Below are 27,277 nucleotides of genomic sequence, written 5' to 3'. Positions count from 1 at the left end.
GATTCGGTAGAAATGAAGATTTACCTAACGAAGGCCAGATTGTCAAAACTTTTGGACTCTTGCCGTGTTCTTTATTCCACTTTTCGTCCTTCAGTGGCTCAGTGTATGGAAGTAATCGGTTTAATGGTAGCGGCAATGGACATAGTACTGTTTGCCCGCCTGCATCTCAGACTGCTGCAACTTTGCATGCTCAGTCAGTGGAATGGGGATTACACAGATTTGTCCCCTCTACTAATTCTGGATCAAGAAACCAGGGATTCTCTTCTCTGGTGGCTATCTCAGGTCCATCTGTCCAAGGGGATGAGCTTCCGCAGGCCAGATTGGACTATAGTAACGACAGATGCCAGCCTTCTGGGCTGGGGTGCAGTCTGGAACTCCCTGAAGACTCGGGGCTCGTGGACTCAGGAGGAAGCCCTCCTTCCGATAAACATTCTGGAACTAAGAGCGATATGCAATGCTCTTCAGGCTTGGCCTCAGCTAGCTGCGGTCAGGTTCATCAGATTTCAGTCGGACAACATCACGACTGTATTGGCTCAGCTGAGGCAGGGCCTTCTACTTCAAGGTCCCTTCAAACATCCAGATCTAATTTCTCTGCGTCTGACTGCTTGGAGATTGAATGCTTGATTTTGTCAAAACGTGGTTTTTCCGAGTCAGTCATTGATACCTTTTTTTAATTCAGGCTCGAAAGCCTGTCACCAGGAAAATCTATCATAAGATATGGTGTAATTATCTTAATTGGTGTGAATCCAAGGGTTACTCATGGAGTAAAGTCAGGATTCCCAGGATATTGTCTTTTCTCCAAGAAGGATTGGAGAAGGGATTGTCAGCTAGTTCCTTAAAGGGACAGATTTCTGCTCTGTCTATTCTTTTGCACAAGCGTCTGGCGGATGTTCCAGACGTTCAGGCTTTTTGTCAGGCTTTAGTTAGAATTAAACCTGTGGCTCCGCCATGGAGTTTAAATTTAGTTCTTAAAGTTCTTCAAGGGGTTCTGTTTGAACCTCTGCATTCCATAGATATCAAGCTTTTATCTTGGAAAGTTCTGTTTTTGGTAGCTATCTCTTCGGCTCGAAGAGTTTCAGAGTTATCTGCCTTGCAGTGTGATTCCCCTTATCTGATCTTCCATGCAGATAAGGTAGTTTTGCGTACCAAACCTGGGTTTCTTCCTAAGGTGGTATCTAATAAGAATATCAATCAGGAGATTGTTGTTCCGTCACTGTGTCCTAATCCTTCTTCAAAGAAGGAACGTCCATTATACAATCTTGACGTGGTTCGTGCTTTAAAGTTTTATTTACAAGCTACTAAAGATTTTCGGCAAACATCTGCATTGTTTGTTGTCTACTCTGGACAGAGGAAAGGCCAAAAGGCTTCAGCAACTTCTCTTTCCTTTTGGTTAAGAAGTATAATCCGTTCAGCTTATGAGACTGCTGGCCAGCAGCCTCCTGTAAGAATTACAGCTCATTCCACTAGAGCAGTGGCTTCCACATGGGCTTTTAAAAATGAGGCTTCTGTTGAACAGATTTGTAAGGCGGCGACTTGGTCTTTGCTTCATACTTTTTCTAAGTTATACATATTTGATACTTTTGCTTCTTCGGAGGCTATTTTTGGGAGAAAGGTCTTACAGGCAGTGGTGCCTTCCGTTTAAGCGCCTGTCTTGTCTCTCCCTTCATCCGTGTCCTATAGCTTTGGTATTGGTATCCCACAAGTAATGGATGAATCCGTGGACTGGATACACCTTACAAGAGAAAACACAATTTATGCTTACCTGATAAATTTATTTATCTTGTGGTGTATCCAGTCCACGGCCCGCCCTGTCATTTTAAGGCAGGTATTTTTTATTTTTAAACCAGTCACCACTGCACCCTATAGTTTCTCCTTTCTCTTGCTTGTCTTCGGTCGAATGACTGGTAGTGGCAGTTAGGGGAGGAGCTATATAGACAGCTCTGCTGTGGGTGATCCTCTTGCAGCTTCCTGTTGGGAAGGAGAATATCCCACAAGTAATGGATGAATCCGTGGACTGGATACACCACAAGAGAAATAAATTTATCAGGTAAGCATAAATTGTGTGTTTGAGCTCTGGGCAATCTTCAAGGCCTTGAAGTCTTGGCCCCTTCTGGGTTTGTCCCAGTTTATCAGATTCCAATCAGACAATATAACCTCGGTTGCCATCAGGGGGGAGGAGAAGTTCCTTGTCGATGAGAGAAGTATCTGAGATACTAGAGTGGGCAGAGACTCACAGATATATGCTGTCAGCGATCCACATTCCAGGTGTGGACAACTGGGAAGCAGACTTCCTAAGCAGGCAGTCTTTTCACCCAGGGGAATGGTCTCTTCACCAAGAGGTGTTTGCAGAGATATGCAGTGAGTGGGGGACGCCAGAGATGAATCTCATGGCATACCGCCTCAATTCCAAGCTACCCAGGTACGGTTCGAGGCATCCTCAGGCGGAAATGATAGATGCCCTATCAGTACCATGTAGGTTCAGGCTTGTATCTCTTTCCGCCATTCATGCTTCTCACTCGTGTGGTTCTTCGCATCAATGATTCTGATTGCTCCGTCGTGGCCATGAAGGACGTGGTTTGCGGATCTTGTGGGTATGTCCTCAGTGGAGGTTACCTTGTCACAGAAATCTGCTGATACAGGGTCCCTTCGTTAATCAAAATCTAGATTCTCTGAGGCTGACTGCGTGGAGATTGAATGCTTAGTCTTAGCCAAGAGAAGCATGGATAGCTCAGTCGGTAGAGCATCAGACTTTTAATATGAGGGTCCAGGGTTCAAGTCCCTTTTTAGAGGGTATTCTGAGAGTGTTATTGACACTCGTCATATCTAACATAAAGTGTGGAGGACTTACTTGTACTGGTGTGAAGCGCGTGGCTTTTCCTGGCATAAGGTTAAGGTTGCCAGAATTTTAGCTTTTCTCCAGGATGGACTGGAGAAGGGTTTATCTGCTAGTTTTCTTAAGGGACAGATATCGACCCTGTCGGTGTTGCTGCAAAAAAGATTGGCTGAGCTTACGAATGTGCAGTTTTTTTGTTAAGGCTCTGGCTAGGTTCAGACCTGTGTTTAGATTTGGGGCTTCGCCTTTGATCCTCAATCTTGTTCATGTTTTGCAGCAGGCTCCATTTGAGCCTATGCATACTGTTCACATTAAATTGGTCTCTTAGAATGTTCTTTTTTTGTTGTTGTTGTTGACTATTTCCTCTGCGCTCAGAGTTTGAGATTTCTGCTTTGCATTGTGACACCCCCCCCCTCCTTTTTTTTTTTTCCCTCCATGCTGATTAAGGAGGTTTTACGCACTAAACTAGTGTTGCTCCCTAAGGTGGTGTCGAATTGTAACATTATTCAAGAAATTGCTGTTCCTTCCTTGCGTCCTAATCCTCCTTCAGCGAAGGAACGTTTACTTCACAATCTAGATGTGCTTCGTGCCTTGAAGTTCTATCTTCAGGCCACTAAGGAATTCAACAGCACACCAAATAACAAGAAGTGAAACACTCACCGCATTAGTTTTCATGTGAAAATCCCTGAAAAGCTGTAGTAACCCCGGAGGTCAAGTAGGGGAAAGCCTAACCCTGTAGCTTTTTCCTCGGCTAAGGAATTCAGACAATCTTCCTCTTTGTCCTCTATACAGGTTAGTGTAAGGGGCAGAAAGCTACTACGACTTCCCTATCTTTCTGGTTGAGGAGTGTCATCTGCTTAGCTTATGAGACAGCAGGACAACAGCCTCCTGAGAGGATATTGGCTCATTCCACTAAAGCAGTAGCTTCCTCTTGGGCTTTTTAAGAACGAAACCTCAATGGATCAGATTTGTAAGGCAGCTACCTGGTCCTCCTTACACACTTTTTTTTTTCAAGTTTGAGGTGTTTGCTTCGTTGAAGCAACTTTCATGAGAAAAGTTTTGCAAGCTGTGGTGCCCTCAGAATTGGGTCTGCTTATTTTTTCTGTTCCCTTCCGTTATTCATTCAGTGTCCTCTGTAGCTTGGGTATAGTTTTCCCAAAAGTAAGGAATTAAGTTGTGGACTCTCCCTGCCTTATGGAAGGAAAACATTTATGCTTACCAAATAAATTCCTTTTCTTCCTGGCAGGGAGAGTCCACAACCCCTCCCATAATTTGTTTTTGATGGGCGGCTCCTTTTTTTTTTTTTTTTTTTTTTTTTTACTACTTCTGGCACCTTGTATACCCTGTGTCTCCTACTTTTCCTTGTTCCCTCGGCAGAATTACTGGGGGATATTTAAGCCTTTGGCTGGGGTGTCTTTGCCTCCTCCTAGTGGCCAGGTGTTGTGTTTCCCAACAGTAAGGAATGAAGTTGTGGACTCTCACTGCCAGGTGTTCCCCACCATAGATGATCAACCTGGAAGTGAGGAGAAATGTTAAAACATTGCAGTATAAAATGCAAATCACAAAGTGGAACAAAACTCATATCATTCATTACTATATTGCATTGGGCTTGTCTCTTTCACATACAAAAATCTACAGAGAATCCCCTTTAGAAAAGTATCGCAAAATCTGCCTGTCTAGAATCTTGCGACATCTCACATTGCTGGAGGATCATTTTTAGATCATCTCATCTGAACGGAGAACTTTATAAGAGCCATCTCTCTGGGACTTCCAGGTTCCACCCTTTTTCATAGAGTTCAGCCCTTGTGACGTTGACATCTGCACTATAATTTCTCTAAGCTGGAGAATCTTTGAACATAAGGGCCTTGGTCAGTATTTTAAAAAAACTAGTAGTTGTTGTGTGTCTAGTTTGTTTTCTGACAAATTTCAAAGTTTGTTTAATTTTCCTCCCCCCCCCCTTTCCCAGTACCATCAGCCAATCACAAAATGCATTTAAGTATGTACTGTGGATTCTTGCACATGTCCAGTAGGAGCCAGTGCCTCAAACTGTACAAATAAAGATTTGTGGACATTTTGTTAATGAAAGTGAATTGGAATATTATTTAAAATTGCATGCTCTATCTTAATCATGAAAGTTTTTAGTTTCTTTAATGGACCATTAAATACAGTAGAAATGCACAATCAACAAATGCACAAGACAATGCATTATTACTTACTTTTTTTTTTTTTTTTTTTTCTCTCACAAATGTTTACATTTCCTACCCTCTGTCATGTGGCAGCCACCAGCCAATCGCATATTGCGCATACGTATATACTGTGAACTCTTGCACATGCTCAGCAGGAGCTGGTGCCTCAAAGTGTAAATAAAAAAAAACTGCACTATTTGATAAAGATAGTAAATTAGAAAGTTGTTTTAAAATGACATAGATGATTTATAAAAGTTTAATTTTGACTTTAGTGGTCCTTGAACTGAAGCAGAGTCTTGATATTTATTTATATGCAATTGATGCCCTTTGTGGCACCCACATCCATGGCCCATAACCTTTAAAAAGGCCGTGAGTGGGGGCGGAGCCTGGAGGAGCACAGTGATGGACGCTTAATCACTGAGCTCCGTGCATGCTAAGCAGTGAAAAACAGCTAACGCAGTCTTAAGCAGAGATAAACTGACCGACCTTGCAGAGGAGGACCTCCCTAAACCCCTGGACAGTATACTAGAGCTAAAACGAGCTGTAAAATAAGAGCGGGCTGAGTCGAGAGGAAGACATACGCAACTCACAACGTGGCTTATCCGCCATCTTGATGAAAAACTTGTTACGATCGACGTGGGACTGCTGCAGAGCCGATGACGGAGAGACAATAAAGAGATATGTGAGAAAATATACTGCACATACATCTGATCTGGGTGAGCGGCAGGGAAACCTGTATTCTCCCAATATGCTGGCAACAACCACAAAGAACTAGGGCCTAGAAACTAGCTCGCTGAAACGCTACTTTTTCCAGATACCCGCTGAGGCCTGTTTAACAGACGCAGCACTCTGTCCTGCAGCTACATAATATAAAGCCAACGAAGATTATGCCACGCTGTCGAAATTAATATCTTCACATAATTGATGGGTCATTTCCGATTTAACATCATAGTAATATGCCGCTGAGCAAAAAGGAATATGGTTTACAATGCTTTATTGTAACGGGGGATGCTTCACGATATACATTTAATGCCAACTAAGTGCTAACAAGCGACCACGGGAGCTGGGAGGTGGCGTAGTGTATTTTAGCTGCAGCATGAATCCTGCTTGAGTGCCATATACCACATTTGCTTACATATCTACTAAGGCACCAAAGGCTACAATTATAGCACCTTCACACAGAGACACACACATGCTATTCCTACAACCTTGATCCCTAAGAAGCGACAATACTACAAATTAAGAAAAAACGGAACTGCCAAAAGCTTCATTGCAGGGTAAAAAATTATTAATTGCTCCATCTCTTTGCTGGATACTAAGGGGACTCGCTTACTTGAATATCGCATACCTGGGGCCTGAACACTTTTTTGAGAGAGAATGTCTACACGAGAACTAGTGATAGCATAGCAAAATTTATTGTTTTAAAATGACATGGTAACAAACAGCAACGTTTCGGGACCTCTGTCCCTTTCTCAAGCTGATGTACATACTGAATAGTATAACCTTATATAGTTACAAACCACTAGGTGGAGCTAAAATCAATTTGAGTAATTAACTCAACACTAATTCATTATTTACATGGAGGTTTCCGGTCTGATATAAATACATAGCCAAAACTGCAAAAAGATATCTAAACTTCCAATTCATGTTAAGTTCATAATAGATTTATTCTTAATAGTGTCTCCTACATACCAAAAAATATTTAGTTCAATTTATAATTTGTTTAAATCATATAAAGAAATTACAACAATCAAGATTTAATTTGTTAAATACCTATTGTTACTTTAAAGGAAGACTGATAAATCCCAGTCTTTATTCATGCCTTTAGGCTGCATGGTGCCCAATTCATGAATCCAAAATGCCTCCTTTTGTTTAAGTATTAACTCTCTATCACCCCCCCCCCCCCTGCGTAATATTGGGACATGATCAATTATTTGAAATCGAAGTTGATTTATTGCATGATTTTTATCCAAAAAATGGTGGGCAACAGGAGCTGTCAGAATTTTAGTTCTAAATGAACTTTTGTGTTCTATGATCCTATCACGTACACACCTGGTGGTTTCTCCCACATAGCTCCGCCCACATGGGCATTTAATCAAATAAATGGCATATTTGGTATTACAGGTGTGATATCCCCTAATTTGATAATTTTTTACCATTACTGGTGTGATAGAACACTGAGCCTCTAATCAAATTACCACAGCAAGAACAATTTAAGCAATGGAAAGAACCCATATTGCTAGTGGTGAGACACCTTTTGTGCTATGGATTTATTAGGGCCTATATCGGCTTTAATCAAGTGATCATGGAGGATTTTACTTCGTTTATAAGCTGGCATTGGCAAATTTTGGAATTCTAGAATGTTTAGGGTTACATTGATATAAAGTACTCCAATGTTTTTTTATTATCCTTTGTATTTTCACACTAAGAGGGTTGTATTCAGAGACAAAGGCTATACGTTTATTTACATCATCCTTTTCCTTTTTATTTTTTGTCTGAAAAAGAATTTCTCTGGGAGTTGATAGGACTGATGCTATCTCTCTATTTATCAAGGGTGGTGGATAGCCTCTTTCAATGAACCTAGAACCCATCTCCTGTAATCTACCATATCCTTATCTGATACGATACGTCTAACCCTTAACAGATGGCTCTTATGAAGGGAGTCAATTAAGGGTGGCAAATGGGCACTATCATAACGTAACAGGCTGTTACGGTCAGTACTTTTTCTGAATATATCAGTTTTTATAGTACAACCTGTCTTGATTACTTTAGTGTCAAGGAACTCAATTGATTCTTCATTCCAAGTTAATTTAAATTTAATGTGGCTGGTGGCGGAATTTAAATCATGAACAAAAGCCAATGAGGTTCCAACGTCGCCCAACCAAACACCACAAATATCATCAATGTAGCGCCACCATGTGGCACTACATTGAATAAACCATTTATTTCAGAAAACAAATTTTTCTTCGAATGTATTCATGAAAATATTGGCATAGTTTGGGACGAAGTTGGAACCCATGGCTGTACCTTGGATCTGCAAAAAATAACTATTCAAAAAGGAAATGGTTGCAGTGAAGTATCGTTTCTAATAATTGCAACAAAAATTCTACCTGTGACCTATTTAAATTCTTGTCATTACTAAGAACTGACTCAATTGCCCCTAACCCACTAGTGTGGGTTATAGAGGTATAAAGACTCTCTACGTCAAGGCTCTATAAAATAAATTTACTTGAGGAAAAATTTAAAGTGTCCAATTTTAATAGAAAATCACTAGTATCTTTAATAAATGATGTAGATTGTAACACATATGGTCTGAGTATACGATCTAAAAAAATTGAGACTTTGATCAAAATAGAGCCAGTACTAGCAATGATAGAACGGCCTGGGGGAGTATCTAAACTTTTATGTATCTTGGGTAGTATATACATTACAGGAGTGCGGGGGTATTTAACAGTAAGAAATGTAACTATATCTTTCTCAATTAAATTGTTTTTAAGAGCTATAGTTAAAATTCTATCTAGCTCTTTCTGAATAGAAAATACAGGATTGTTAATTTTTTTTATATACATTTGTGTCATCTAATTTTCTCCTTAAACAAATCAACACCAGCAACTAAAACAGCAGCACAGCACCCCTTTTTTAAATCTTCAAAGGATGGAAAAGATCAGGAAATACACACACCCCTCCCTGGGGAAGAATTTGACTCAGACATAGAACCACAAATCTGACACAGATTCATCTCCAGTAACAAAAGCAGACCTCCAGAATCTGGTTTCTAAACAAGATATAACTACATTATTCAATAAGATATGGGATAAAATGGACACACTACAAAATACTGTCGCTAGCAGTTAAGCGGAAATTAAACAGGACATGTTAGATTTGGGAAATAGAGTTGAGATGCTAGAGGAAAAAGGAGACACTGCAATGGAAGATATAAATAATTTAACCCAACATATGCCCTCTCAACAACAGGATATAGATGAAATCCAAGATAAAATGGAGGAATTAGAGAACAGGAGCCGCAGAAACAACTTGAGATTAAAAGGAGTCCCTGAATCTGTGACGCCACAAGAGCTCACGGACTTCCTCCTTCAATTATTTCACACCATAACAGATGATAAAGAGGATTGTAAATTCCAAATGGAAAGAGCCCATAGAGCCTTACGGGCAAAACCCAAAAATGGAGAACCAGCAAGAGACATAATAGCAAAGATGTTCCGCTTCCAAGAGAAGGAGGAAATCCTAGCAGTGGCGAGGAAGAATCCTACCTTCAAATTTAAAGGATCAGTCATCCAATTCTACCAAGACCTCTGTTTGAGGACACTACAAAAACGCAGTGCATTGCGCCCCCTTACACAACTTCTTCGGAAAAACCAAATACCTTTCAGGTGGGGCTTCCCGTTTGCAATATATATTCAGCATGATGGCAGATCCTATCTCATTCAAAGAACCAACAGAGATCCCAGAGATATGCAAGTATCTGAAGCTGGACTGTCCAAACCTCTCAACTTCACCTCAAGAAAACAGAAGACTCAAATACCCCTTGCAGCAAGGAGCACTGGCTGCAGAAAAATGGTCTAGAGTTACAAAGAAAAAGCAGAAGCCCTGATTATCTATTACTTTGCTGGCCTTATTCCGGGACATTAACCCATCAGACATGACAAGGTCTTTCTGGAATGGAGGGAACTCTGTACTCACAGAACCTAGCTGTCGAAGACGTCTTGCAGATGAGTATACTTCCACGTACACATTGTGCTCTAAAGAAAGTTGAGACTTTGCTCATGTCTTGTACTGGACTTTATTGGTTACACACTGAGGGGGGGTGGATGGAAAACTCCTTAACCTCTCTTTTCAATTACTATTTAAGATAGATTTTAGTTTCTACTTTAGACCTACTTAAAAGTTGGTCATGTTTGCTCTTAAAACATCAGGTGACTTGGAAGTAGCCTAGAAACTATAACAATGTTTTCACTACAAAATATATATAACTTTACATCTACGTATTGCACATTCACCTTGAAGTGTACTTACTGAATGTTAATAGATTATGTTTATATTTCTCTTGTAAGGTGTATCCAGTCCACGGGTTCATCCATTAATTGTGGGATATTCTCCTTCCCAACAGGAAGTTGCAAGAGGACACCCACAGCAGAGCTGTCTATATAGCTCCTCCCCTAACTGCCACCCCCAGTCATTCTCTTGCAACTCTCGACAAGAAAGGAAGTATCAAGAGATATGTGGTAACTTAGTGTAGTTTTACCTTCAATCAAGAGTTTGTTATTTTTAAACGGTACCGGCGTTGTACTGTTTTTCTCTCAGGCAGAAATTAGAAGAATTATTCTGGCTGGAGATTTGATGATCTTAGTGGTTTGTAACTAAGGTCCATTGCTGTTCTCACACATAATTGAAGAATATGGGAAAACTTCAGTTGGGGGAACGGCCTGCAGATTACCTGCTTTGAGGTATGTTCAGTATTTTTTATTTCTAGAGAGAGGAATAAGTTCTAGAAAATGCTGACAGAGCCTTGTGTATTTGAGGTAAGCCTGATGCAGTGATTTAACAGCAACTGGGTTCATGCTTACATAACAGGTTAATACTCATGTTAATATTCATATTGCTTAGTGACAAAACGTTTACATGATTTCATAAATAGGACGTTTTTTTCTCTGAGGGAGAAGTCTTTATTTTGGGCCTAGTTTTTCACATGGCTAGTCAGATACTCCCAGGAGTATTTTCTTAAGGCCCCTCTGACATCCAGTACATGGTGGGAGGGGCCTATTTTAGCACTCTAACTGTGCAGTTTTAATACAGACTGATTCATCCAGCTTCCCTAGAAGCGTCCTCTGGCATCTGAGAACCATTTCAAAGGGGTTATTTCTGCACAAAATCGTATTTAAGGGCAGGTAGGAGCCTCAGCAGAGCTGTGGCATGGTGCTCAATTGATTTTTAACGCGTTTTAACGTTTTTCAATCCGGTTTGGGGCCTAAGGGGTTAATCATCTGTTTGCAAGTGGGTGCAATGTTGCTTACACATACTGTAAAAATTTCAAAGATTTTACTGTATTTTTTCACTGTTTTGCAGTTTAAGTGCTATTTTTTTTTCTCTTAAAGGCACAGTAACGTTTTTGTTTAATTGCCGTTTCACCTTTATTAAAGTGTTTTCCAAGCTTGCTTGTCTCATTACTAGTCTGTCTGACATAGAGGAAACTCCTTGTTCAATATGTTTGGAAGCCATTGTGGAACCCCCTCTTAGAATGTGTACCAAATGTACTGAAATTTCTATAAACTAGAAATATTTATATGGCGCTTAAAGATTTATCTCCAGGGGATTCTCTGACTAAAAAGAGGGAGATTATGCCATCTAACTCTTCCCATGTGTCAGAACCTATAACTCCCGCTCAAGTGATGCCAAGTACATCTAGCGCGTCTAATTCTTTTACCTTACAGGACATGGCGGCAGTTATGAATGCTACCCTCACAGAGGTATTCTCCAAACTGCCAGGGCTACAAGGAAAGCGAGACAGCTCGTGGCTAGAATTGATACAGAGCTTTCTGACGCTTTATTGCCTGTGTCCGATATACCCTCACAATGCTCAGAAGCCGAGGCAGGTGAGCTTCTATCTGTGGGTGACATTTCAGACTCAGGGAAGGCGTTACTTCAGTCTGATTCTGAGATGACAGCGTTTAAATTTAAGCTTGAACACCTCCGCTTATTGCTTAGGGAGGTTTTAGCGACTCTGGATGACTGTGACCCCATTGTGGTTCCAGAGAAATTGTGTAAAATGGACAAATACTTTGCAGTACCTGTTTACACAGATGTTTTTCCAGTCTTTCCAGAGGTTTTCGGAAATTATTACTATGGAATGGGATAGACCAGGTGTGCCGTTTTAAAAAGATGTTTCCCATAGATGCCACCCTAAGGTGGAGGGAGCAGTCTCCACCCTAGCTAAGCGTACAACTATCCCCGTCGAGGACAGTTGTGCTTTCCTAGATCCTATGGATAAAAAATTGGAGGGTCTCCTTTAAGAAATTTTTTTTATACATCAAGGTTTTATTCTCCAGCCTCTTGCACGCATTGCTCCAGTTACTGCTGCAGTGGCTTTTTGGTTTGAGTCTCTTGAGGAGGCTCTACAGGTGGAGACCCCGTTAGTCGATATTCTAGACAGGATTAAAGCTCTTAAGTTAGCTAACTCCTTTATTTCTGACGCCATTTTTCATTTAGCCAAGCTAACGGCTAAGAATTCAGGGTTTGCCTTTTTGGCGCGTAGAGCGCTATGGCTTAAGTCCTGGTCAGCAGACGTTACTTCAAAGTCTAAGCTTCTTAACATCCCCTTCAAGGGACAGACACTATTCGGGCCCGGTCTAAAGGAGATAATCTCTGATATTACTTTAGGAAAAGGTCACGCCCTTCCTCAGGATAGGTCAAATAAGTTAAGGACCAAACTGAATAATTTTCGTTCCTTTCGAAACTTCAAGAGTGGCGCAGCTTCAGTTTCCTCTAATGCAAAACAAGAGGGAAATTTCGCCCAGTCCAAACCAGTCTGGAGACCTAACTAGGCTTGGAATAAGGGGAAGCAGGCCAAGAAACCTGCGGCTGCCTCTAAGACAGCATGAAGGAGTAGCCCCCGATCTGGGACCGGATCTAGTGGGGGGCAGACTCTCTCTCTTTGCCCAGGCTTGGGCAAGAGACGTCCAGGATCCCTGGGCATTAGATTGTTTCCCAGGGATATCTTCTGGACTTCAAAGCTTCATCTCCAAAGGGGAGATTTCATCTCTCACAATTATCTGTAAACCAGATAAAGAGAGAGGCATTCTTACGTTGTGTTCAAGACCTGCTGGTTATGGGAGTGATCCACCCAGTTCCAAGGGAGGAACAGGGGCAGGGCTTCTATTCAAATCTGTTTATAGTTCCCAAAAAAAGAGGGAACTTTCAGACCAATCTTGGATCTCTAGATCCTAAACAAATTTCTCAGGGTCCCATCCTTCAAGATGGAGACTATCCGAACCATCCTCCCTATGATCCAGGAGGGTCAATATGACTATCGTGGACTTAAAGGATACTTATCTCCACATTCTGATTCACAGAGATCATCATCAGTTCCTCAGGTTCGCCTTCTTTGACTGGCATCACCAGTTTGTGGCTCTTCCCTTCGGGTTAGCCACGGCACCAAGAATCTTTACGAAGGTTCTAGGGTCCCTACTGGCGGTTCTAAGGCCACCGGGCATAGCGGTGGTTCCTTACCTAGACGACATTCTGATACAGGCGTCGACTTTTCAAATCGCCAAGTCCCATACGGACATTGTTCTGGCTTTTCTGAGGTGTCACGGGTGGAAAGTGAACGAAGAAAAGAGTTCTCTCTCTCCCCTCTCACAAGAGTTTCGTTCCTAGGAACTCTGATAGATTCAGTAGAAATTAAGATTTTTCTGACAGAGGTCAGGTTATCAAAGCTTCTAACTTCCTGCCGTGCTCTTCATTCCACTTCTCGGCCGTCAGTGGCTCAGTGTTTGGAAGTAATCGGCTTAATGCTAGCGGCAATGGACATAGTTCCGTTTGCCCGGCTAAATCTCAGACCACTGCAACTTTGCATGCTCAATCAGTGGAATGGGGATTACACAGATTTGTCCCCTCTGCTAAATCTGGATCAAGAGACCAGGGATTCTCTTCTCTGGTGGTTCTCTCGGGTCCATCTGTCCAGGGGAATGAGTTTCCGCAGGACTGAGTGGACTATAGTCACAACAGATGCCAGCCTTCTGGGCTGGGGTGCAGTCTGGAACTCCCTGAAGACTCGGGGCTCGTGGACTCACGAGATAAACATTCTGGAACTGAGAGCGATATTCATTGCTCTTCAGGCTTGGCCTCAACTAGGCGCGGTCAGGTTCATCAGATTTCAGTCGGACAATATCACGACTGTAGCCTATATCAACCATCAGGGGGGGACAAGAAGCCCCCTGGCAATGTTGGAGGTTTCAAAAATAATTCTATTGGCAGAGGTTCACTCTTGCCATCTCTCAGCTATCCATATCCCAGGAGTAGAGAACTGGGAGGCGGATTTTCCAAGTCGGCAGACTTTTCATCCGGGGGAGTGGGAGCTCCATCCGGAGGTATTTGCCCAGCTGATTCAACTATGGGGCAAACCAGAAGTGGATCTGATGGCGTCTCGTCAGAACGCCAAGCTTCCTTGTTACATGTCCAGGTCAAGGGATCCCCAGGCAGCGCTGATAGATGCTCTAGCAGTGCCCTGGTCCTTCAGGCTGGCTTATGTGTTCCCACCATTTCCTCTCCTCCCTCGTCTGATTGCCAAGTTCAAGCAGGAGAGAGCTTCAGTGATTTTGATAGCACCTGCGTAGCCACGCAGGACTTGGTATGCAGATCTGGTGGACATGTCATGCCTTCCACCATGGACTCTGCCGCTGAGGCAGGACCTTCTACTCCAAGGTCCATTCAAACATCCAAATCTAATTTCTCTGCGGCTGACTGCTTGGAGATTGAACGCTTGATTTGATCAAAACGTGGTTTCTCTGAGTCGGTCATTGATACCTTAATTCAGGCTCGAAAGCCTGTCACCAGGAAAATCTATCATAAGATATGATGTAAATATCTTCATTGGTGTGAATCCAAGGGTTACTCATGGAGTAAAGTCAGGATTCCTAGGATTATTATCCTTTCTCCAAGAAGGATTGGAGAAGGGATTGTCAGCTAGTTCCTTAAAGGGACAGATTTCTGCTCTGTCTATTCTTCTGCACAAGCGTCTGGCAGATGTTTCAGGCGTTTTGTCAGGCTTTAGTTAGAATCAAGCCTGTGTTTAAACCTGTGGCTCCGCCATGGATTTTAAATTTAGTTCTTAAAGTTCTTCAAGGGGTTCCGTTTGAACCTCTGCATTCCATAGATATCAAGCTTTTATCTTGGAAAGTTCTGTTTTTGGTAGCTATCTCTTCGGCTCGAAGAGTTTCAGGGTTATCTGCCTTACAGTGCGATTCCCCCTATCTGATATTCCATACAGATAAGGTACTGTTGCGTACCAAACCTGGATTTCTTCCTAAGAATATCAATCTTCAAAGAAGGAACTTCTATTACACAATCTTGACGTGGTTCGTGCTTTAAAGTTTTATTTACAAGCTACTAAGGATTTTCGTCAAACATCTGCATTGTTTGTTGTCTACTCTGGACAGAGGAAAGGCCAAAAGGCTTCGGCATCTTTCTTTTTGGCTGAGAAGTATAATCCGTTTAGCTTATGAGACTGCTGGCCAACAGCCTTCTGAAACAATTACAGCTCATTCCACTAGAGCGGTAGCTTCCACATGGGCTTTTAAAAATGAGGCCTCTATTGAACAGATTTGTAAGGCGGCGACTTTGTCTTCGCTTCATACTTTTTCTAAATTCTGCAAATTTGATACTTTTGCTTCCTCGGAGGCTATTTTTGGGAGAAAGGTCTTGCAGGCAGTGGTGCCTTCCGTTTAAGTTCCTGCCTTGTCCCTCCATCCGTGTCCTAAAGCTTTGGTATTGGTATCCCACAAGTAATGGATGAACCCGTGGACTGGATACGCCTTACAAGAGAAAACAAAATTTATGTTTACCTGATAAATTTCTCTCTCTTGTGGTGTATCCAGTCCACGGCCGCCCTGTCACTTTAAGGCAGGTGTTTTTTATTTTTAAACTACAGTCACCACTGCACCCTATAGTTTCTCCTTTTTCTTGCTTGTCCTCTTGCAACTTCCTGTTGGGAAGGAGAATATCCCACAAGTAATGGATGAACCCGTGGACTGGATACACCACAAGAGAGAAATTTATCAGGTAAGCATACATTTTGTTTTTATACAATGTTAGATTTCTACTGTTTTTTTTTATTGTATTTTGTTTTTATTATTTCACAGAGTTTGCTCAGTAAGGTCTTGTTCATGCTGTAAATGTATTATGTTTTTTTGGTCACTGTTCTGTGATGGTCACCCCAATTTTCGAACTATCTTACACAACTCAAAGAGGAGGTTTAGAACTCTTGCAGACACATGCTACCTATCAATACACCCCAACCTGATGGTAATTAAACAGGAAAGTATTTACTCTCCTAAACATGCAATCCCTACAGAGAAAACGAACTACATAGGCAATTCTACACCCCTCACTTTTAATGGATTCTTGGGCAATTAATCTGATCTTCCATAATGCCAGAGGGTTAAATTCAGATATTAAACGGAGGACAGCAATCACACAATACAAATCCTTAGGAGCTAATGTGATCTTCCTTCAAGAAACACATTTCTTAAAATCACAAATACCCAGATACTGGACTAGGGACTTCCCACACCATTTTCATGCTACAACTGATGCCAAAAAACCAGGGGTCTCAATACTGATACTCATCTTTACCCTTCACACATACAGAGACCATAGAAGATACGGAGAGCAGATTTTTTAATAGTAAGAGGACGACTTCAGGAAACTGATATCCTATTTTGTAATATTTATGCCCCCAATGAAAAACAGCACGCCTTTTTTAGACAAGTAACACACACCTCTTGACAGGATGGTCTCAGACCAGGATAATTTTTGCTGGAGTCTTTTTTTTAATGTAGACTTAGCACTAGGTTCTAGAAAACACCTTAACTCACTAACTAAGAAACAAAACAAACACAAAATGACTAAGGTGATTCTCGACTACTTACTTACACATTCACTAATAGACTCTTGGGTAGCACTCTATGGTAATACCACAGATACTTCATATTTCTCAGCGGTACATAAAACGTACACAAAACTGGATTATGTATTTATCAGCCCGATACTACAATCCACTCTTAATGTATCCACCATCCACTCATGTGTATGGTCGGATCATTCAATAGTGCAACTTAAATTAGGCAACTTTCAAAATATAAATAGAGCCAAAACTTGGACATATGACCCGTCGTGTTTAAAAAACAAAAACAAAAAAAACCAAAAGACAATATCATACAACATATGACAATACTGGGACATAAATACGGGAACAACTGACAATCCTATTTCAACGTGGGCAGCCCACAAAACCTATTTAAGACGTCTACTTATAAAAGAGAAATTTATTCTAAACAAAAAACTTAACACACAGAGACTGGACCTTCAAAAAGAGATAGATATCTTGGAAAGACAACATAAATTGACGCATTCTAAAACTGTATTTAAGCAACTTCAGGACAAATGCAAGATAATCGCCAATATCCTTAATGACCAGGCAGTAAAAGCAGCATTTCGACTTAAGACAAACTATTATATCTATGCTAATAAACCAGACAGATACATGGCACACAGAATTCGTGAGAAAATCAGATTAGCCACAATAAACCAAATTCAGAAACAAGACAGCACTACAACTACTCACCTGCAAGAGATTGCTGATGGCTTTGCCTAGTACTTTGGCGCCCTATATGATGGCACTAAAGTAATACATTCCCCACAGATTGAATCCTTGCTAACCAAGTTCCTTAGTAAAGCACGACTACTTTCCTTATCGGACACTGACAGAGATAATTTAAATAGAGCAATCACGGTTGAGGAAATACAACATTATTAGCATTGCTAGGTACTGGAAAGAGGGGACACCGAAATGACACACTCATTACACGAAACCGCAGCTACAATCTTAGGGACAGTGGAAGTATTTCAAAAACTATGGTTTTATTGGTTGATGCAACCCACTTAATCCACTTCCCTTAGCCCTAAATATGAGACAAAGGAATTGTTATGATGGGTAGATGATTATACAAAAGTGTAGATGGCATGGGGAAAATCAATGTCAATGTAGTCGATTTTTTTCATACTTCACTTTTCACTCTTCAATAATGAGACCAGTTTTAGAACAGTGTAATAATGTCGACACGTAAAGAAATGTTTTACAAATGACCAAAAGTTGTATTTGTTTATTTTAGTTACAAAACATAGTTATAAACTTACATAGAAGATATTTCAACATTAGTCAGGTATTACCGGGTAGCTCTGGAACTATATTTAGACTGAGAAGCAACAAGCATTATTATTTTAATCAGTTGAGAAACAGAAGAATGAACGGTCAATATTAGAAAGTATTATGATTATTTTCCTGACACAAAATGTAATCAAATGTAGACTATGTATATTATGTTATACAATGTTATTCTAATAAAAAACTATTTTAACATAAAAAGGCCGTGAGTGATTTAATGAACAGATCCACAGACCATGTTATTTGGCCTCATGGATTTTTTATTTGACTACTAATATTTGTTACATTCTTCTGTCTTGCTCATTCTTTTACTTTTGTGTCTTGCTTACCCTTGTTTTCTCTCTTACTTTCTCTCTGCTGCTTTTCTCTTTTCCACTCTTCTCATTGTCTGAGTGCACTCTCTAGTTTCTCCCTTTCTCGGTTTCTTCCCCCTTTTTTTTTTTTTTTTTTTTTTTTTCTTTCTAATTCCCTTTCTTGTTTCACAGATACCAATACCCGTCACTTGACCAACTGGCTGAAACCATCCCATCTGTACTGCAGTACCTGAAGTAAGTACTCTTACAGAAACTAAAACCTAGCTATACAAACAATGCTATTTGTTTTATGAGATGCATTAAAGCGCTATTTTTCCTTCTTTACAGTTTCCCTAGTATTATTGGGATTGGTGTTGGAGCTGGAGCCTATATTTTGGCCAGATATACGGTAGGAGATGTTCATAGGTATTGATTTCCAGGATAATGTAAGGGTTGATGAGACTCCGGGGTCATATTGGCGTTAGTCCCTCTTAACGCCCATCTCAGTCTCCCCTCACTAGCTTTTTTGTTGCCTGTATTGTCTCATGATGTTTTCTGTTTATCCCAATATTCCTCTCCTGCTCCCTCTGTGTTTGTGTACATTGTGTTATGTTACTACAAATCTAACAAAACTAAAAGGTCCGTTTTACTAGTCTGTTAGGAGCGTTTTCAGATTCTTGATGAGAGAGACAGATGCAGTACAATATAGTACTCTATGAATAAAACTAGAGAGTTGTATTCATTTCAAACTTTGCCTATATACTTGTGTGCTATGACAATAAATCTTAAAATGTTGACGTGTAAACAGTGTTTCTGGGATTTTACTTTTCTCCTATAAGACTCTGATCAGTGTGATGAATCTCTGGTCAGTCGGACTAGTTATTTGTGCACGTTTTTATTGAAAAACAAATGGGAGATTAAAATATTTAGATCAAGCAGCTAATACAAATGAAAACACACTGAACATATTGCAATTTGATAAGTATTTGTTTTAAACAGAAGGTTTTTAGCAGTGCTAGACGCAACCAGATTAATCCTTGTAGTCTGATACAAGAAACTGTTTTCATAGAGGACCACCACTTGTAAGGCTATCAGCAGGAAGCTAGAGGTTCAACCCATTTTACTATTGCATTTCCTTTAAAGTTTAACTTATTGCAGGTTTTCTGTTAATCTCTGCTGACAAGTCTCTCACTATAGGTCTCTTGCATTATTTCTCACTGATTGTCCTGCTCTTTCTGGTTTAACTTACATTATGTGGCACATGTGATTTCCTATAGATTCTCAAAAACTAGCCAGCTCAGGTTGAAATCCTTTTTCATACATCACTAAATTCTCTAAGAATAGGGTATGATGCTATGATCTGATTTCTGTATAAATAAAGGTTAACATAGGATAATATAGCAATGAATAACTTCTCTATTTGAAACGGACACAACCAAACAAATCAAATTGCAATTTTATCAGCACACTTTTTACTTGTATTTGTCTCTAGATTTTATAATATATATATATATATATATATATATATATATTTATTAATCTTGCTGATACTGAGATACATAGAAAAGACAATTTAAAGTGTAATTGTCTATATATATATATATATATATATATATATATATATATACAATTTAAAGTGTAATTGTGTGTGTGTGTGTATATATGTGTGTGTGTATATATGTGTGTGTGTATATATGTATATGTATATATGTATATATATATATATATATATATATATCAATCAATGTAAATATTTGCATAGGAAATTAGTACATCTAAGCAAGTATCCCCGCTTGCTTTCCCCCAGAAATTCTTAATATGCAATGTTTCCAACCCACAATTCTCTTGTGCATTGGAAACATTGCATATTACGAATTTCTGGGGGAAAACAAGCGGGGATACTTGCTTAGATGTACTAATTTCCTATGTATATATATATATATATATATATATATATATATATATATATATATATATATATATATATATATATATATATATATATATATATATATATATATATATATATATATATATATATATACATATATATATATATACACATATATATATATATATATGTGTATATATATATATATATATGTATATATATATATGTATATATATATATATATATATATATATATATATATATATATATATATATATATATATATATATATATATATATTCGCTTCCCAAAACATAGAAAAATTGCATGAATCCCTTTTTTTTAAACTGCACACTGATATAAAATTTAAATTTAAGTCACTACTGCAAAGCTAGATACTACATGATTTCTTCAGTACTCCCAGTAAAGTAGAAAAACATTATAGTGCAGAAAGCATAACATTTCATCATGGTCTCCTGTTAAAAGGTTAGTTTTTTTCATATATTGCGGCCACTTCACTAAAAACACGCTCACTTGGTACACCTTACAGATAAGGGTTAAAAGTAAAGTTTTAAAAAAAAAAATATATATATATATATATATATATATATATATATATATATATATATATATATAGCCACTTGACAAACGAAAAAAAAGGGCATGCTGGAATATCAGTGCTAGATTTATTTATTTGCTTTAATTTTTAATATGCTCATATATTTACTGGATTGCAAATACCTTCCCTGGTATTGAGGAGTGGACTAAAAGTTACTTTATTACGTCACTTGTGGCCAGTTTTATACATGTGTAACAGTGCCACCTAATGGCCAGAGCATTGTTATCCACTGCTAGAGAATATTGATACTAGTCTCCTATACTGCATGGTTTACTACTCAATGTTTGCTGTTGTGGACATTTAATTGATGTGCCTGAACTATCATTTTTTTTTTTAAATGTGTTTTTCTATGCCCACAAAAGGGGAAAATAAAATATTTAAATTTCTCTTGTAAGGTGTATCCAGTCCACGGATTCATCCATTACTTGTGGGATATTCTCCTTCCCAACAGGAAGCTGCAAGAGGATCACCCACAGCAGAGCTGTCTATATAGCTCCTCCCCTAACTGCCACTCCCAGTCATTCTCTTGCAGCTCTCGACAAGAAAGGAAGTAGCTAGAGAGATGTGGTGAATTAATGTAGTTTATCTTCAATCAAAAGTTTGTTATTTTTAAATGGTACCGGAGTTGTACTATTTTTAGCCTCAGGCAGAAAGTTGAAGAAGAGTCAGCCTGTGGTCTTTGATGATCTTAGCAGGTTGTAACTAAGATCCATTGCTGTTCTCACACATAACTGAAGAGATGGGTAACTTCAGCTGGGGGAATAGCGTGCAGGGTCTCATGCTCCAAGGTATGTGCAGTTTTAAATTTTTCTAGAGAAATGATAAAGCTAGAAAATGCTGACAGTACCTGATTTATTTAAGATAAGCCTGATTACAGTGATTTAATAACGACTGGTATCATGCTTGCTGTAAAGGGTAATATTTTTTATTATTTACTCACATTACTGAATAGATATAAAGTTTGCTTGAGGTGTATAAACGTTTATTTCATATTGGTGATAAAACTTTATTCTGGGGCCCAGTTTTTCCACATGGCTGACTAGATTTTTCCTAGGGATAGTTTTTTAAGGCCCTCTCACTGTGAGTACAGGTTGGGAGGGGCCTATTTTCCATTAGTTTTTGCAGCTTGAGACATCCAGCTTCCCTGAAGGAGTCCCCTGAACATATAGGGCCTCTCTAAAGGGTTTTTTGTGCCTTCCAAAGTCGTTGTATGGGCAGGTAGGGCCACAGTAGAGCTGTGGCAGTTGTTGTGACTGTTTAAAAAACGTTTATTGTTTTTTTGATCCGGTTTTGAAACTAAGGGGTTAATCATCCATGCAAGTGGGTGCAATGCTCTTTCAGCCTATTATACACATTGTAAAAATTTCGTAAGATTTACTGCTTTTTTCACTGTTTTTGCAGTTTCTGTGATTGTTTTTTTCTCAAAGGCACAGTACCGTTTTTATTTTTTGCTTGTTCAGTTATTAAAGTGTTTTCCAAGCTTGCTGGTCTCATTACTAGCCTGTTTAAACATGTCTGACATAGAGGAAACTCATTGTTCATTATGTTTAGAAGCCATTGTGGAACCACCTCTTAGAATGTGTACCAAATGCACTGATTTTACTATAGATTACAAAGACCATATTCTGGCTTTAAAAAATTTATCACCAGAAGAAATTGACAAGGAGGAAGTTATGCCGACTAACTCTCCCCATGTGTCAGATCCTATAAATCCCGCTCAGGGGACGCCAAGTACATCTAGCGCACCCATTGCGTATACCTTGCAAGACATGGCGGCAGTTATGAATCATACCCTTACAGAGGTGTTATCTAAACTGCCAGGATTGCAAGGAAAGCGAGACGGCTCTGGGACTAGAATAAATACAGAGCTCTCTGACGCTTTAGTAGCTATGTCTGATACACCCTCACAATATAATGAAGCTGAAGCAGGGGAGCTTCAATCTGTGGGTGATTTTTCTGATTCAGGGAAGATACTTCAATCTGATTCTGATATGTCTACATTTAAATTTAAGCTTGAACACCTCCGCGTATTGCTCAGGGAGGTTTTAGCAACTCTGGACAACTGTGACACTATTGTAGTCCCAGAGAAATTATGTAGATTGGATAAATACTATGCAGTACCTACTTACACTGATGTTTTTCCAATCCCTAAAAGGTTTTTGGAAATTATTACTAAGGAATGGGATAGACCAGGTGTACCGTTCTCTCCCCCTCCTTTTTTTAAAAAGATGTTTCCTATAGACGCCGCTACACGGGCCTTATGGCAGACGGTCCCTAAGGTTGAGGGAGCAGTTTCTACTCTAGCTAAGCGTACCACTATCCCTGTCGTGGACAGTTGTGCTTTTCTAGATCCAATGGATAAAAAATTAGAGGGTTACCTTAAATTTTTTATTTAACAAGGTTTTATTCTCCAGCCTCTTGCATGCATTGCCCCAGTCACTGCTGCCGCGGCTTTCTGGTTTGAGTCCCTAGAGGAGGCTCTCCAGGTTGAAACCCTGTTGGAAGATATTATTGACAAGCTTAGGGCCCTTAATATAGCCAATTCATTTGTTTCTGACGCCGTTGTTCATTTAACCAAGCTATCGGCTAAAAATTCAGGTTTTGCTATCCAGGCGCGTAGGGCGCTATGGCTTAAATCCTGGTCTGCTGACGCGACTTCAAAGTCTAAACTTCTCAACATTCCCTTCAAAGGACAGACCCTATTCGGGCCTGGACCGAAGGAGATCATTTCTGACATCACTGGAGGAAAAAGGTCACACCCTTCCTCAAGACAGGTCCAACAAATTTAGGAACAAACAGTCTAGTTTTCGCGCCCTTTAAAAATTTCAAGTGGCGCAGCTTCAACTTCCTCTAACACAAAACGGTCTAAGCCGGTCTGGAGACCTAACCAGGCTTGGAACAAGGGGAAACAGGCAAAAAAGCCTGCTGCTGCCTCTAAGACAGCATGAAGGAGTAGCCCCCGATCCGGGACTGGATCTTGTGGGGGGCAGACTTTCTCTCTTTGCCCAGGCTTGGGCAAGAGATGTCCAGGATCCCTGGGTATTGGAAATTTTGTCCAAGGGTTTTCTTCTGGAATTCAAAACCTCTCCCCCAAAAGGGAGATTTCATCTCTCACTTTTATCTGCAAACCAGATAAAGAGAGAGGCATTCTTACATTGTGTTCAAGACCTCCTAGTTATGGGAGTGATCCACCCAGTTCCGCAGGAGGAACAGGGACAGGGCTTCTATTCAAATCAGTTTGTAGTTCCAAAGAAAGAGGGAACATTCAGACCAATCTTAGATCTCAAGATCTTAAACAAATTTCTCAGAGTTCCATCCTTCAAGATGGAGACTATTCGAACCATCCTTCCTATGATCCAGGAGGGTCAATATATGACTACCGTAGACTTGAAGGATGCTTATCTTCATATCCCGATACACAAAGATCATCATCGTTTTCTTAGGTTTGCCTTTCTAGACAGGCACTACCAGTTTGTGGCTCTTCCCTTCGGGTTGGCCACGGTACCAAGAATCTTTACAAGGGTTCTAGGGTCCCTTCTAGCGGTCCTAAGGCCGCGGGGTATAGCAGTAGTCCCTTACTTAGACGACATTCTGATACAGGCGTCGACTTTTCAAGTTGCCAGGTCCCACATGGACATTGTTCTGGCATTTCTGAGGTCCCATGGGTGGAAGGTGAACAAAGAAAAGAGTTCTCTATCACCTCTAACAAAAGTTTCATTCCTAGGGACTCTGATAGATTCGGTAGAAATGAAGATTTACCTAACGAAGGCCAGATTGTCAAAACTTTTGGACTCTTGCCGTGTTCTTTATTCCACTTTTCGTCCTTCAGTGGCTCAGTGTATGGAAGTAATCGGTTTAATGGTAGCGGCAATGGACCTAGTACTGTTTGCCCGCCTGCATCTCAGACTGCTGCAACTTTGCATGCTCAGTCAGTGGAATGGGGATTACACAGATTTGTCCCCTCTACTAATTCTGGATCAAGAAACCAGGGATTCTCTTCTCTGGTGGCTATCTCAGGTCCATCTGTCCAAGGGGATGAGCTTCCGCAGGCCAGATTGGACTATAGTAACGACAGATGCCAGCCTTCTGGGCTGGGGTGCAGTCTGGAACTCCCTGAAGTCTCAGGGCTCGTGGACTCGGGAGGAGGCTCTCCTTCCGATAAACATTCTGGAACGAAGAGCGATATTCAATGCTCTTCAGGCTTGGCCTCAGCTAGCTGCGGTCAGGTTCATCAGATTTCAGTCGGACAACATCACGACTGTATTGGCCCAGCTGATTCAGCTGAGGCAGGGCCTTCTACTTCAAGGTCCCTTCATACATCCAAATCTAATTTTTCTGCGTCTGACTGCTTAGTGATTGAACGCTTGATTTTGTCAAAACGTGGTTTTTCCGAGTCGGTCATTGATACCTTAATTCAGGCTCGAAAGCCTGTCACCAGGAAAATCTATCATAAGATATGGTGTAATTATCTTAATTGGTGTGAATCCAAGGGTTACTCATGGAGTAAAGTCAGGATTCCCAGGATATTGTTTTTTCTCCAAGAAGGATTGGAGAAGGGATTGTCGGCTAGTTCCTTAAAGGGACAGATTTCTGCTCTGTCTATTCTTTTGCACAAGCGTCTGGCAGATGTTCCAGACGTTCAGGCTTTTTGTCAGGCTTTAGTTGGAATCAAGCCTGTGTATAAACCTGTGGCTCCGCCATGGAGTTTAAATTTAGTTCTTAAAGTTCTTCAAGGGGTTCCGTTTGAACCTCTGCATTCCATAGATATCAAGCTTTTATCTTGGAAAGTTCGGTTCTTGGTAACTCTGAAACTCTTCGAGACGAAGAGATGGCTATCTGCCTTGCAGTGTGATTCCCCTTATCTGATCTTCCATGCAGATAAGGTAGTTTTGCGTTCCAAACCTGGGTTTCTTCCTAAGGTGGTATCTTATAAGAATATCAATCAGGAGATTGTTGTTCCGTCACTGTGTCCTAATCCTTCTTCAAAGAAGGAACGTCTTTTACACAATCTTGACGTGGTTCGTGCTTTAAAGTTTTATTTACAAGCTACTAAAGATTTTCGGCAAACATCTGCATTGTTTGTTGTCTACTCTGGACAGAGGAAAGGCCAAAAGGCTTCAGCAACTTCTGTTTCCTTTTGGTTAAGAAGTATAATCCGCTTAGCTTATGAGACTGCTGGCCAGCAACCTCCTGTAAGAATTACAGCTCATTCCACTAGAGCGATGGCTTCCACATGGGCTTTTAAAAATGAGGCTTCTGTTGAACAGATTTGTAAGGCGGCGACTTGGTCTTTGCTTCATACTTTTTCAAAATTCTACAAATTTGATACTTTTGCTTCTTCGGAGGCTATTTTTGGGAGAAAGGTCTTACAGGCAGTGGTGCCTTCCGTTTAAGCGCCTGCCTTGTCCCTCCCTTCATCCGTGTCCTATAGCTTTGGTATTGGTATCCCACAAGTAATGGATGAATCCGTGGACTGGATACACCTTACAAGAGAAAACACAATTTATGCTTACCTGATAAATTTATTTTTCTTGTGGTGTATCCAGTCCACGGCCTGCCCTGTCATTTTAAGGCAGGTGTTTTTTATTTTTAAACTAGTCACCACTGCACCCTATAGTTTCTACTTTCTCTTGCTTGTCTTCGGTCGAATGACTGGTAGTGGCAGTTAGGGGAGGAGCTATATAGACAGCTCTGCTGTGGGTGATCCTCTTGCAGCTTCCTGTTGGGAAGGAGAATATCCCACAAGTAATGGATGAATCCGTGGACTGGATACACCACAAGAGAAATAAATTTATCAGGTAAGCATAAATTGTGTTTTTTAAAAAAATCATCAAATATAGCAGCTTTAGTGAAATGTTTTGAAAATGTGTAAAAATTTGTCCGAATTCAACAAATAATGTTCTATTTGTGACCGCAATTAGCAAGCAGATTTGATTCTATGTATTGCTTACCCCTATGTGCAAATCAAAAGTAATTTAGCTCTGTGTACTTCAGGGAAACTAGCTTTAAAGGGACAGTCTACACCAGAATTGTTATTGTTTTAAAATATAGATAATCCCTTGTTTACCCATTCCCTAGTTTTGCATAACCAACACAGTTATATTTATATATTTTTTACCTCTGTGATTATCTTGTATCTAAGCCTCTGCAGACTGCCCCTTTATTTGTTCTTTTGACAGACTTGCAGTTTAGCCAATCAGTGATGGCTCCCAGGTAACTTCAGGTGCACGAGCACAGTGTTATCTATATGAAAAACATGAACTAACACCCTTTAGTGGTGAAAAACTTGTTAAAATGCATTCTTAAGAGGCGGCCTTCAAGATCTAAGAAATTAGCATATGACCCTCCTAGGTTAAGCTTTCAACTAAGAATACCAAGAGAACAAAGAAAAATTGGTGATAAAAGTAAATTGGAAAATTGTTTTTAAAATTACATGCCCTATCTGAATCGTGAAATTTTTTTTATTTTTTTTTGGACTAGACTGCCACTTAAAGATC

At 40.1% G+C, this 27,277-nt stretch overlaps 1 protein-coding gene across 1 annotated transcript in view; it reads left to right on the top strand.

Annotated features, from left to right (window-relative positions):
- Window positions 1-27,277, top strand: part of NDRG2 (NDRG family member 2) — a 266,724-nt gene that overhangs the window by 49,021 nt on the left and 190,426 nt on the right. Inside the window, exons 7-8 of the mRNA XM_053702227.1 lie at window positions 18,463-18,525; window positions 18,619-18,679. Of these exons, the coding sequence (XP_053558202.1) occupies window positions 18,463-18,525; window positions 18,619-18,679 (124 nt within the window). The remainder of the gene's footprint in view (window positions 1-18,462; window positions 18,526-18,618; window positions 18,680-27,277) is intronic.

This window comes from Bombina bombina, chromosome 2 (assembly GCF_027579735.1).
Source record: "Bombina bombina isolate aBomBom1 chromosome 2, aBomBom1.pri, whole genome shotgun sequence".
Lineage (NCBI taxonomy): Eukaryota > Metazoa > Chordata > Amphibia > Anura > Bombinatoridae > Bombina > Bombina bombina.
This window is presented reverse-complemented; position numbering and strand designations above follow the sequence as displayed.